Source organism: Rhea americana, unplaced genomic scaffold (assembly GCF_003343005.1).
Source record: "Rhea americana isolate MKP2758 unplaced genomic scaffold, rheAme1 scaffold_1, whole genome shotgun sequence".
NCBI lineage: Eukaryota > Metazoa > Chordata > Aves > Rheiformes > Rheidae > Rhea > Rhea americana.
In genome coordinates this window covers 6,993,254-7,007,539 of record NW_028185038.1, presented here as the reverse complement: position 1 = coordinate 7,007,539, position 14,286 = coordinate 6,993,254, and the positions used below count along the sequence as shown (strand labels likewise).

The window sequence follows — 14,286 nt, the reverse complement described above, 5'->3', positions numbered from 1 at the left end:
AGGCCGGCGGCGGCGGCGGGGGGAGGCCGTGGGTCCTTGGGGTGGGTGCCGAGAAGTCGTCTTTAACTGGCTGCGGAAACCGCGGTTGCCTGCCCGGCTCCCTGGGAGAGGGAGCGGGTCGATAACCGGTGACTGACAGCGGGGACGGGACTCGGGGGGCTACAGAAGTGAGCCCCAAATGGCCATTCCCCAGCCTCCGGCTCTTCCCCTGCTATCCGGACCCTCGCGTCAGGTCTCCCGCCACCTGCTGCAACCGTCTTTTTTCCCCCGCTCTGCTCTCAGTAGGTAAAATAGTTACTGCTCCGCCGTCGCCAGGCCGAAAGTGCGGGTGAAAGCTCGTGCCTCGGGTCCCTTGCAGGACCACGCGAGTGATTCGGTGTGCTCTCAGCTGGGAGAAAAGCGGCCAAGAGCCCCTGGACTCTGCAATTCCAATGAGGAAGCCTTAATGCTTGTTTTTATAGCCTAAAATCAATTTGAAAAAGCAGTCATCGACGCTTTGTCCTCTAACAGGTGTAATACAGCAGACTTCATACACAGACGTGTTCCAGTTGTGTAAAGGTAAAAATACTAAATATTGATTACACACTCCAAGACCTTTAGTTACACAAATGTTTGTTTCTGAGAGGAGTAAATTTTTGTCGCCTCTGCTGTTTGAGAACCACGCTTGTCTGGCTGGGCCTTGGAGTTCGGAGCGTCAGTCGGACAAGTGACTGGACACAGTGTTTTATTTATTTAGGGATACTCTGGGGATGTAGGTATCAAATTCCGTGTGAATAAACTGGAATTAGTGATKAAATATTTTCATAGATCTGATCTTTTAGTCTTTGATTTGTAAATGTTTCCTAACCCAACTATAATTCTCACTCGTGCTCAGCAGAAAATATTTTTCCCGTCACTCGGAATATTTGAGATTTTGTTTTTCTGTCTGGCACTAGCAGGAAAAAGTATTTTGAAAGGTTATGAAAAAAATTGTCAAAAATATTGTCTCCACTTATTTTGAAAGCCTCAAAATGTTTCCCTGGCATTTTGGCCCGTATTAGATTTTTTTTAAGGGTAATGTAATTAAAAATTAAGTGCATTCCAACTGAAATACAATACTTTAAATTTCAATATTGTCAAAACATTACAATGTTTCAATATTGTCAAAACATCAATGTCAAAGCATTAAAAAGTTTCATTTTAAATCAGAGGTTCATTATAACCAGTATTCTTCACAATAGCTTGTAACTAAAAGAGCATTTTGAAGGAAATACCCGTTTCAAATGAATAGATTAAATAGGCCACATATATCAGATTTCATGTGGAATGGTGCTGGATGCCACTTTCTTCTACCAAGCTAGATAACTGAAGATCCATTGAGAAAGACATCTCCTTTCAGTCAGTCTCTTCTGAAATCTTGTGTGATAGATCAGTTTATCCAGAAAGTATTTTTTTGACCTTGGGCATCCATACATTGTACTAGAATGTAGGTGTAATTAGCTTATGCAGCTSTTGTGTCATCTTTGATGTACTGGAATTCTGAAATGCTTTATTACCAATTAAGCATATATTGCAGTAATTGCACACACACATAGACAGATCTGTGTGTGCATGTCCCACACAAAGAGAAGGGAAAGGAGAAAGCTTAAAACATGACAAGGAATAGCAGTATAAGGATTTGTTGCTAGAAAATTCCACAAAGATAAATCATTTTGAATGCTACAGTAATACACACTGGGGATTATGTTAAACTAATTAAATACAATGGTTATATTTAAATATATGAGCTGAAGCTGKTTTTAATTTCTTGTGTACATTTTAGCATGATCCATTGAGAAGGTTAATAACTCATTTCATTACTTCTTTCCAGCATTGTTTAAAATGGTAAAACATACTTCAGCAGTTCAGCTCAGAGAAAAGGGCAGGGATTAATAAGTGTGGAACTGGAGGAAAAGAGAATTTTTAGTCAAAACAAAAAATGGGAGTGGAAGTTAATAGAGAATAAATAATGTGGACAAAGGGAGAGACTGAAAAAACACCCATGGAGGATAATTGTGGGAGATCAGTTAATGGCACACACACACCACTTGAGYTGTGTGATGACAAAGCGCTCAGTGTGAACTTCAGCAGCTCTTGCAGCTCGCAGGGGAACGGAGCGGCAGGAGCCATTGCTCTCCAGCCACGCAGGGAAAGCTGTGAGACACTGTCAGAGACCAGACTTGTTGCTCGCTAGGCTGGCTGGCCAGTCATCGGACCTTTCACCTGTGAGCTTTTTGCTACCTTTCTCTTTTCCTCTCTGCCCCAAGATAATCACTGATAATGAATAAATATATAGGAGTTAGCTGGGGGGGCTGGAGATTGTGGAGAGTTTGACAATTCTGATTCTCTCCTTTGGATGGACTTTCCTTATGGGACAGGTAGCAAAGCCACCAGTCCAGCCTTCCCAAAATAGCAAGCTGTGTCAGATGGGCTCATCCACTGGGTCACTCCCACCCTCACCCTCGCTGCATTCAAAATTCCTCTAATAATGTGATAGCTTTCTAAGGCAGAAGAAAAACCCTATATATATCTTTGTCCATGGAGTCTGATGGAAGTCCTAGGATAGGTCAAAAAGCTCAATTAATAAATTTGAGATGGACATTTACAGTGTGAAGTAAAATGCATTTAGGCTGACAGGATTTTTCCTGCTGATTTCAGTGGCAGTTGACTAAGTTCCTGAAGTGYTCCTGTTAATTAGTTACTACCCATATCCTGTACAGATACATTACTCATGTCAAGCTTTATTGTTGTCTATGATATTGCTGTAAATATTTTTTAGTAGACGCCCAGCAGTTCCCTTCTCACCATGAGAAGTTCCTTAAAAATGGATATATTCATACCCTTTAAAATGCCCCATAAGAAAGATGTGATTTTAAATGAACCAAGTTGAATGTCCATTGGATTATATGCTGTTGTGAATATAAACTAGCTGAACTGCTTTGCACATGCTGTTCTAGCACACCTTGAGCAATCTGCTGATCAGCAGAGAGCTAGTACATACGCATACAGTCAGTGTATAGGGAAAGGGAGGCCTGGGAGCCGATAGCTCGTTGCTGTAGGATAAGAAATAGTATACTAGTGCAGAATAGGCCCCGCTGGACCTGTCGTTGTCTAATAGCTCCCAGAGTCCCACTTGGGCACAAAAGCAATCACAGAAGTAGTCTTGCCCTCTGAAAGAACTTCTTTGCCACTAACTTTTTCACAGATCTTCCTTGATCAGCCCAGCTCAAAAGCACAAACCACATACTTTTTTTTCTAAAGCAGCATTAAAAACTTGTTTCCTTCCAAATGTGACAGAAATTCAAACTATAAACCCGGCAGTTACGAACCTCCTCCAACACAGGAATGCTGTTTCTACTGGGCCCCTCCTTGTTGAGTGCAGGTTTAAACTATCCCCATCAGGCTCTACAGAAAATGATTATGATAATTAGGCACACACAGGCCTAAGACCKTAGGCTGACTGCCAGGTTTGTTTTTTTCAGGTCAACCAAGAAGAACATGAAGAATAAAAAAGCAGCAACCATAAATTAACAGTAACTAAGGAGAAGGCAAGGCAGCTCCATCTTCCACAAGCTGCTTGTATGACTTTGGCACCCTCATACCTCACAGACATTTCTTACAGGAGCAGACCCCTCACCCACAGAGCAGGTGCTCCATCTGCTCTCTCAGAGGAGATGTGCTGCTGTCCTCAACTGCCCTTGAAGACCTCTTTGAGGCTATGCTCAGATAAGCAAGCTCTTTTACTGGTCTAATTTGGTTTGAGGCTCCCTCAACAGCTCAGTACTAAGGTAGCTCCCCCGTATAGCTAGCTTGTTCATGTTTTTCCAGTGAAGAGTTGTGTTTAGCACAGCCTTGCTGCAGAGTGGACTTGTGTGTAGTTTGCCTGCTGCATGTCGCTGGCTGTGCACTTCTCTTTGGGTGCCTGCTGCTGGCACCAGGCTGCTCAGAGCAGGGACTCAAGGGCTGCTGCTGAGCTTTCTTCAGTGAGGCTTATAGAGCCTTGCAGCATAGATAATATCCAAAATCCATCTCCCGCTGACAGAGGTGACACTGTAGCAGCATTCCTGTCCAGTGACATTTGCCTGAATGATTAGCAAGTAAATAAAACATAGTCTATAAAGCCAAGTTAATTTTTTCCTACGGCGGCTTTGGTCAAGTGACAACAGCTTGACAAGTGTGCTCACATGCCAGACTGCTCCTTGGTACTTGAAGACATCAGAGGGAGTCTCAGGGCAGGCCTATGCAGCCACACAGGTCTCTGGGGTGAGCTCACTGTTTCCCTCTGCTCCTCTGGCCCCCAAAGCAGCAACTAGTTTCAATTCTTTTCACAGCCTCCTGAGGACTGAGGTCTCTCTCTAGAAGAGTAGCACATAATTGCTGGCCTGGAGGAGTGGTGGGAGCCCCTGGCCTTCAGAAGCCGTGTCCCTGGGTGAAAAATGAAGCTGAATGAGGCTGGCAGAAAGCCCCAATGTGGGGCTCCAGCAGCAGGGCGCTGCTCTGGAGGAGCCAACACCAGATTTGTATTCCCAGCTGTGAGGCTTGTKGGTGTTTCTGATCCTTGTTTATGGCTGTTCTTATATCTTTCCCCAAATCTTCTCTTTTTTAGACTAAACAAACCCACTCTCTCTACTTGGAAGATCATATTTTAAGGGGCTTGTTTCTTCTGCTGTACTCTGAAATCTCTCCAATTTGTTTACATTTGTCTTTAAGTGAAGTGCTCAACTGCTGGTAACTGCAGTCTGCTCTACCAGCACTGACAGCTGTGCATGTATTTCCCATATTTTACCGTAGATACTTTTATTAAAATAACTCAAAATGACATTGYTTCTTTTCCCTAGCAGCTTAATGCCATTGATTCTCTTCCTGTAATTCTTCTTGCTGATACCCGATTTGCTCTTTGACAATGTATTGTTCTTTATTGGTTTTACTGTGTTATTTCCACCCATTTCTCTAAATTGTCAAGTTCATGCAAAGTCTAATTCAGTTCTTCAAAGCATTTGTCGTCTTCTGATTTCTTCCCATTAAGGTAACATTACCACCTTTGGATGAAGCAAGGTCAAGAGAAGAATATTCAGGCAAAATTATGAGAATACAAATTTTACTTAGGATGTTCCTGGAACTCCAGCAGGTAAGAGTTTTGTCTTTCTGCCTTTATTTTTTTTATCTCTTTTATGGTCTCTACTGGAACATGGRTTAGTGAGCTGATAGGAAAAATGAAAAAGACCATAAGGCATAATAAAAGTATCAGTTTTCATAGCTATGCGTGCCAACATTTTATACCAGTAGATAAGCTTATTAGTACAGTTTATAACTATGTTGCTATTATATTCCCATTAATTATGTGCTGCGTCACCTTTGCTATTTTAACAGCTATTTAATGTCAACTGACTCATTGTTCTCAGTCATATGGGAGGAAAAATAAAGCAGTATATACAGAGTACACAGTATGCACATGCTACCTTGTGTGCTATGGAAATGGAAAAAAATATAAGCAAGAACTTCCTGGAATCTGGAAAGGGCAAAGAACAAAAACTTTGGAAACCACAAGTGGGATGATTTTCCAGAGAAAAGCTTATGCGCTTTACAAGTGAGCTCTGCTGAAATGCCTCAGTGGATCCCCCAGTAGTCATGATTAYATATTCAAGAGAATTATCTACAGTTGTGAAAAACAGCTTCTCTGAATATACTAGTCTCTTATCTGGAATGTGATGAAGTCAGATTAATTGCCTCATCCTATGTATATTGAAGTCCTCAAAATAAATTATTTCCCTAGCAACACGGTAGCTGCCCACACACTTTGACATTGAAATATCAGCCATCTGTTGACATATTAGGCTAAAGAAAATGATTTTTAGGAACGTTTATATCTTGCAATTTTGCTTGCTCAGTGAGGGAAACTATTATAATAATTTTAAAATCTCCTGCCAAAATGTTACAGTATTGTTTTTCTGTAATAACATCATTCATTTCTTCCCACTTTTTATCTGAATAGACCATTTATCTTGTTCCAAGGATTGAAAGCACACATAGTATTCTCCAGAATACTATGTACAGTATACCCAGTACAACCGGGTTTGCAGCTGTGGGAAGCTGGACTGTTGCAGTAAGTTTCCAGTTTCTCCAAAGGTGTGTTTCGTAATTTTGACCAAGGCAAGGTTTTGACCAGTTGATCACTGAATGACCTGTTTTTTGTACTGCTCAGGTACCTTTGATCAAAAACCCCTGAAAACCTGAAAAAAATTGTAGATAACTGAGCATGGATTTATAACAAGCCTGTATTGGCTCAGGCCAGTTGCAGTCAGTGGCCAGATGCCCAGATCTTGCTTTCTTGGGCATCTGCCCAAGATGTAAAAACACAGCAAGCATGCATGATACTTCTTTGTGATACCTTCTCAGTCTCACCACCCAACTATTACTGGTTCAGGGGATTTCCTGAACATGTTGTGGTTTATCTGTTCAGCGACCCACAAAGATTTCTCTTCCAGGTACTTGTTCAATCTCGTCTTGCACCAACCAAGAGAAACTTTTTGCAACATCATTTAGCAAGGCCTGTCATGGATCTGGCACCCACTATGTGAAGAGTTAGCTTTTTTTTTTTTTTTTTTTTTTTTTTNTGTGTGTGTGTGTGTGTGTGTGTGTGTGTGTGTGTGTGTGTTTTCAACCAGACTCCACATGTGCTGTACTGTAGTCCTCAGAGCAAGGAAATGCTGATTCTCGTAACAGACAGGTATCTGTTCTCAAATATTGACTTGTGTAGTATTTCCAAACTGAGAGGTATTATGCAYATGCAAAGCTATGGATTGTAAACTAACACTACTATAGAGCTACGTAACATCTCTGTGTTGGGATATGCAGATAAAGCAAGTAAGAATGCATATTGGTCCATGGTCYGTTTTATTTCTTGCACCAATCCTGTTACACCTACATGTGGCACTGTGAAGATCTCTGGATTTGTGCTTGTAAGCACAAATGAGATTGTAAGCACACTGAGATTTTCAAAGTGCTATTGAGTATGACATACTAAATATTAAAAAAAAMCCCATCAATGTTTGCATTAGAATCTGTGTGTTTAGTAAAATAATTTGGTTTATGATTTCATTTAAAGCCTACATGGCTTGAAAAGTCTGACATCAGAATTGTTTGTTGACATTATCTTTATTGAAGCATGGATCTTTAGCTTGGTTCACCATAAAGTGAAGCATTTCATTTATGATAATAGACAGGTTAGGGCTATAGGGGCATTATAAYGTTGCTGGTGTAGATACAACTTTATCAGAAGATACAAACATGACCCGCGATAGAAACAAACACCTAAGAGAACACAATGAAACATTCACTGTTTACAAATCACTTCATTACTACAGACACCAAATGGCAGTTACTGTAAGTAAATCAGTTGCAGAGAACTGACTACATTTAGACAAGGAAATGGGAACTTCTGTTTGGGGCTTCATCCACAACTGCTTAGTAGAAAAAAGTTTAATGTCAAGCATTCTTTTTGTCCACAAAACAATGCTAACCAACAGACATATCAAAGAATAAGACTGAAGGATATGTCTTTACAACTACTTTTGCAATTATCTTCTCGATTAGGTACTTTGATTTGTTTAATACACATTGTCAGAAGGTAAATAGCCCAAAAATCAGCAGCAAAATATTACAACAACAAAACAAGTAAATACAGTGCCAATGTGTCATGTTGTAGAAGAGAATACAAAGAGGACAAACAACGATAACTTAATCATATAAAATGACACAGAGCTGAAATACAGTGCACTTAAATATCTATGTGACAAATAATGTTAAATTCTGTACTTAGTATGTAGGTTTTTTAAACATAAAGTCTGAAAAGTCTTTGTGCTTAAACTTCTTTTCTTGTTAAAAAGAATTAGTTGCTTACTTCCAATACTGCCACTGTAACTGATATTACAACAGATCACAATTTTCACAGACACATCAACATTAAAACATTTACCTATGAGAAAATAAGTCACTTCTCATTAGTTCACAGTGCGAAAAAAGTAGTGTACACTCTGTCTTGAGAAAGGCTTTCAGTTATTCATCAAGCCAGTTGCAGAAAAGTCCTGATACCAAATGCAGTGCTAGATTTAAAGAATGGAAAGCAACACATCACATGTTGGGAAGAAAAAATAAATTTCTCGTTTCTTCATGGATATCGTCTAAGTGACCTTCGTCTTCTGTTGTAGAAATGCCTGAGCCCATGTTGCCGTGAAAAATTCATCATGTAATTTTGTTTGCGAGTGCTGTTAAAATTAAGGGGGAAAGGAGGAAGAGAAAAATGTCAGATTTTTAATACATTCTTTAAATTCTTTCTGATCAGTGAGCTAGTGGGACAGATTCTTCTTATTCCTTGSATATTCTTTCAAGATTTGTGTAAAGCAGTGTAAAATGCACCTGCTATACAACAAGGTACAAGGCGACTGAGAGTCTGTTCCACTTTGCTTTTATTTACAATTCATTATCTTAGGGAAAAGTGAAGAGCTCTCAGCTAATTAAAACTTGTTCCGCCTAAGGCCAGATTCACTAAAGCTGTATGCATGCCATACCCTCTCAGTATAGGGCATTTCTGCACAGTGTATTAATACTCCAATTGTCCTTCTCTCTTAGAGCTTTATTTAGAGAACGGMAGAAAATCTTTAATCCATGATGTTCTAGTTTTACCATATAGGAAGTGAAGTATAACACTTCTATGCAGACTTAACATTTCCCTCCCCTGCCCCCCTCCAAATTTCAAAAAAGATCTAGGAAATAAACTGAACAGCGTTGTCAGTTCTGGCTGCAGCCCAGCTGAGGGAGCAGAGGAAACAGAAGGTCTATCCAACCTACCTGAAATTTCTACTTCTCCCATTGAGGGAAGAAAAAGCCAGGAGAGGGCAGCAATGTACAAGAGTGATGCCTAGAACCTAGGTACCTCAAACCTACCTAACTCCTAGATAGGGCCATGTCTCACCTTCAATTTCCAAAGGGCAGAAACTTTGGAAATGAAGCTGTAACAGCTGTGTGGCTTCCTTGTGATTCTACTCATGGAACATACAAACTTGCATATAGCTTGGAGAGAACTGCATGTACAGCAAAACAGAGACTCTRTATGTTATTGCCTGTGGCAGAGGACTGCTGAACAGCCAGAGCATTTCATCTAGCTGTAACTTTTCTTCGTCCCCTCCACCCTCAGCACATACACAGAAATACAGGTCCAAATAAATCTACAGCCAAACTACRTTCAGAATTATATGAGAATACTTTGTATTACGTAGTTTTTTAAAAAGATGTCTCCTCTCAGACCTACTACTTACAGAGTGCTTGGCCAGCCACGTAAAGCAACTGAGACCTGGCTGTAAGAGACAGTCAGTGTTGTAAACTGGGCTGTCCAGTCCCAGGATGTGGGAAAGAACTTTTGTTCAGAGCACTATTTTTAAAAAGAAAAAGGAAAGAGTATCACATGTTGCAAACAGACTCTAGAGTCACTTGAGAGCCCCYTTTTCCATATGGAGGAAATAGTATATTAGAATTCATATATATGTAGCTGTAGAATGCAATTTCTCTCAGCAGAGTGGAGCAACATTGACCATGTAGACCCTGAAGACAGCTCCAACAGACATAAGAAGCTTCACCCAGGATGAGCTGCTGGTGATTCTGCTGCCTCATTTTCTTCCYGTTTCCAGGAGAAAGGAGCTATGAAGTCTCAGTGAGTCTGTACAGTCTCAGACTAATTTCTGCCTCCCTCTTCTAGTCTTTCCTACCCACTTTGGAGTATGGCCTTTCTAGCTTTGTCCTGCAGTGGGAAAAAGATGCTTGGCCMAAAGGTCTCTGCTCCAAAGGGATTGAATGTTACTAGGAGCCTCCAAACCAAGYAATCCACTGGATTTTAAACGTGATATGTGAAATACAGGCCAGTATTAGACATTACAGTCAACAAATCTTCCATTTGTAGAAGCAAGGCAGATTTTCATTTGTGAGCTTTCTCTGTGAGTAAAAAGTGAATACTTATATAGTAATCAGTCATACTTTCCTCTCTGGTGCATAAGCTTATTTTTAGTGAATATGGCCCTTACGGGAAAGAAATAATTACATGCTTTGCAAAATAAGTACGATCTCCCAGAAGCAATGATAGCTTTTGCTATATAACTTAATCTAAAGTTATGTATAACTTAATCTAAAGTTACTTTATATAATAATCAATGCTGTACAAAGTCTAAAGTTGTAAGTTAATCTAAAAAATGTGTGTAACAAAATTATACCCTTTTTAACAGCTAACCTAGAACATAATTGTCTAGAATAAAAGCAGTTGTGTCAAAATCTAGGATATAAAATGCCAAGCAATTCCAAGCTGCTTCCCAACTAGTTCTCCAAGGCTTTGCAAAYTTCTTTACCTAATTTTACAGGCAACTAAAACTTATTTTCTTGCCACTGCAATATCTATACAGAATGAAATAATATCCATTTCTCAGTGACAATGAATGCACTTGGTGCAACATTTTGCACTCTTGCAGAAAGTTAGTGCTCTAGAGAATTTGGCAATTATGAGAGTGTTTAATATTCGAGCTTGACTTCTGACTTTCACTGGGATTCAGGACAGTCAGTGCTCAGACCAGAGCAAGCCACTGGAGGCAGCAGGTTAAGCAGCTGGCAAAGGCTACTGCTCCTAGCCAACCGGGAGTGCTGGGCATAGGGATACATTTTAAATCCTGCTAAGTGGCTCACTGGCAGCCGGCAAATCACAATCCCCAACTCTCCGCAGAAGCAGCTGCCTTTGGTCCTGAGGCTGAGGGACCACTGCCTCGTCTTTAATTCGCCAGGCGCTGGAGCCACTGCCTGTGAAGARGATACTTTGTCTCCTTGAACTCCCACCTCTCAGGAGAGTATCCTAASCATGAAGTGAGACAGGATGGAGCACCTCTCTGCCTGGAAAAGGCCACTCAGCAGCCAAAACACAAGAGATAGGACTGGAAGAAGAAAAAACAGCCTGCCTCTGAGTGGCCTTACTGTATGTACATGATTTTGAGTGCCCTCAGGGAATCAACAGGAGCCACTTGAGATTAATCACAACTCTGATCTCCTGAGGGGAAGCATTCACCAGTACCGCTTCTTCCCTCATCTTTCCGGAAAAASGCCTAACTAGCACTACCTTTGTGAATATCCATCCTTTTGAGATATGTGAGACCAAAGGGAGCATGCCAATGCTTTGGGCTGAAAAATTTGCCATTTCTGGAGCTGATTAAATTTAGGGCTGAGCAAAGCTGTGAGATCCTTGGCTTGGGCAAAACTTTGGCCACTGGGGTGCACTCTGAGCTGTATTGCCTTGGTRCCTGGGGGCCTTCATGTTTCCCAGCGGCCTCCTTGCTGGTCTGATCTGCTCACTTTAGGAGATGATAGCTCAGCAGAGATAGTCAGGACAACCTATTTGGATACTGCTAGATAAACCTGGCCTATATTTCACTTTAAATGCCTAAGCATTTTGTATCTGGCCTTGAAGTTATGATGAAGACATTTAAAGCAAACAAACAAACAAAAAGAAAAAGAAAGAAAAAAAAACAGGAAGAAAGAAACAGTTCCCTAATATCTTAAAAGAAAGAAAGTGACTTACTTATTTTGCTACATATTCAATCTATTTTGGTATTTTATGAGATGGTCAGTTTGCTGAATGTTATAAGCAAAGGGAACAGACATATTTATTTCCTGTATTATGCTGAACACCACAGAAAGCAATGTGTGAGAAATAAGAGAAGTCTAAATTCCCAATAACCAAATGCTCTGTTTCTTACTTGCACTGACATAGTCTGAACTCATTCCCACCAAAGTCTGAGGTAGATTTTCCACTGACTGGGATGGAAGTCACTTAAAAACTTCATGCCCATTGTAGAAAATGGCATCATTTCCACCTTGTTATAGTTAAATRTCTATACGCTATGAGGGTATAAGTTGGTATCCACAAAATGAGGCTAAGTATATATTTATTTTTCTAGGGTTAATTTTGTGTATTGATAGGAGAAAAATACTTTATAATTGAGTCCAATAGTGCTTTTTAAGATGACAGTAAGAGTTATGTAATAAAGTTTGCAGGAGGAGTAGTTATACAATTCTTGCATTTGGTGGATTTAAAAATACTTTCAATACTATTAATAATGAGTTGTGTTTGTATTTTTATAGCCTAATAAAAGGCTTTAGTTTGCTTTTTCTGTTATTTACTTGTTCAAAGTACTTAAAATGTGCAGGGCAGCATCTAGCTGCATTAGGAATAAGGCTCCCTGCCCAGCCTCTGTAAGAGTGATGTGGAGGGAACTCTTGTTTGGAGACATCACTGGAGATATCATCTTGGAGAAGTATGAAAAGGACTGTCGGCGTATACTGAGCCTTGTACTTTTTCACTGCACTCGCTAAACCTTTAGATGAAAAGTACAGATTCAAAATATCTCTGTATTGCTCATGAACAGCAATATAAGCAATTATGAGGAGCAACTACTGCACAATCTAATCTACAGTTTTAAATGCCTTAATATAAATTAATAAATTAAAGACAATACTGCTCCAATTTACATAGCAAATCCTAAGTAACTTTCCAATGAAATCGTTGGAGTTATACTGTTTTAATACATACAATAAAGCAGTTAATGAGAAGGAATCACCCTGTATTTTTAGGCTTGAATAGAGCATTCTGATTATTGTATTATGTGTTTCCTAAAGCACAGTTTGACTACACAGTCAGACTACTACAGTCTGCAATTTAAGAAATCTAAAGATGGAACATAGCCAAATGGAATAAAAATTTCATGTAGAAAACCCAACATATTCTAATGTCATTGGCTATTTTCACATATTTGTTTTTAGCAATGAGAAAAAAATGGGACCAAAAATATTTGGATACCAAAACCAAACATGAACAAAGCCTTAGAAAACAGCAGAGGCACACCTCTCAGGCCTGGGCTTGGGGTAAATTTTGTGGTCTATAAGGATAGTCCTCTAATTGGAAAAGTAACATAGTCTGAATTAAATCCTGTTTGCTCATATCAGTGCCAAACATTTTTTGACTCTGGTGAAATCAAGATTTGAACCCAGCTTTGAACCAGAGCTCAGGTTAGCGGCATCTGTTAACTATGGCAGCACAAAGCAGCATGGTTACAAGAAACAAAATAACCACCTAGCAAATACGTGCTGTTGTTTTTAGGTCTAAAAGATCCTTACGACTTTGCTGTCATACATGTTCACTGGCATACACTGTGCGGCATTGGCTTCCACTCCTTGGTCGTTATTTACAGAAAAAAACGTGAAGTGCCTCTTGGAGCTGAGAGCAACATGCTGAGGCACCCTCTGCTCCCAAGTCCCATTGCACTGCCACAAGCACTCATACTTGCTGGCAGGGGAGAAGCCTAAATGACATTCCCACCACTCCCCACTGCTGCACATGACCAGCAGCTGGAYGAGGTGCTGGAGGTGCTGAACATGCTCTGCTGAGCTTAAATACCCCTGACGCTGCCTGAGGAAGAGCTGCAGGATCAAGGCCTTGCAGAGCACATCTCACAGAGTACAAGTGGTATTCCACAGACCCATCATGGACAAAACTTTGGGAAAGAACCATATCTGTAACAGTAACATATATTTGTTATGGATTCAGGGAAAGCACTTACCTTACTCTAGTGTAAAACCAATGACAGCAAACAATGAAATACAACACAAGTTAGAAAATGCCTTTCAATGCATGCAGCACTGTGATTAGTCATAAAACCCTGATGAGGTTTAGAGGCAATATAGGACTTTTCATCTCTTTTGAAAATAAAAATTGAAAAAATTACTTCCTRATATTTCAAATCAATACTTATATTTTTCTTTTCTATGAAATTCAGCATGCACTTTTTAGAAACATAATAGAAATGTTATAAAAGCACAGACTGCATCATATTAAATTTGGCATAAATGTTGTGACTATTCAGATAATTACCTAATATTTGAACTCTTTTTCTTGTTTTTTATAAATATCTTGATACCCTTTAATTAAATGTATTTTTCAAATCATTGCTTTTTACTAGAAAAATGAAGCAGATGAAAATGCTTTTYCACATGAGCACTCTTTGATAGAGCTAGAATATATAATTTGTATTTTAATGTTGCAAAATAGCATAAACATTCTTTGCACCAAATGCAACATAAGTTTCTCAATAAATCATTTGTGCCAAAAATGTGAGACTATTTTGACAATGAAGAGCATGGAGTGATAGCTATGRAGGTATTAGTTCTTTTACCCAACAATTAACC

General features: G+C 39.7%; 1 protein-coding gene and 1 long non-coding RNA gene across 3 annotated transcripts in view; one reads left to right on the top strand and one right to left on the bottom strand.

The window, feature by feature from the left end:
* Positions 1 to 28: 28 nt before the first annotated feature.
* On the top strand, positions 29 to 6,629 carry LOC146601801 (uncharacterized). Of its 2 annotated transcripts, XR_014894986.1 has the most exons (4): positions 29 to 281; positions 359 to 558; positions 5,045 to 5,146; positions 6,504 to 6,629. It is a non-coding gene; the product is annotated as an uncharacterized LOC146601801 (long non-coding RNA). The 2 variants fall into 2 exon arrangements; XR_014894985.1 differs by having other exon boundaries at positions 29 to 558.
* A 525-nt stretch (positions 6,630 to 7,154) lies between these two features.
* RELN (reelin) overlaps positions 7,155 to 14,286 on the bottom strand; it is a gene marked incomplete at its 5' end in the record, with an annotated part of 298,722 nt that continues 291,590 nt past the window's right edge. Inside the window, one exon of the mRNA XM_085298374.1 lies at positions 7,155 to 8,282. Coding sequence (XP_085154500.1) covers positions 8,186 to 8,282 — 97 coding nt within the window. The remainder of the gene's footprint in view (positions 8,283 to 14,286) is intronic.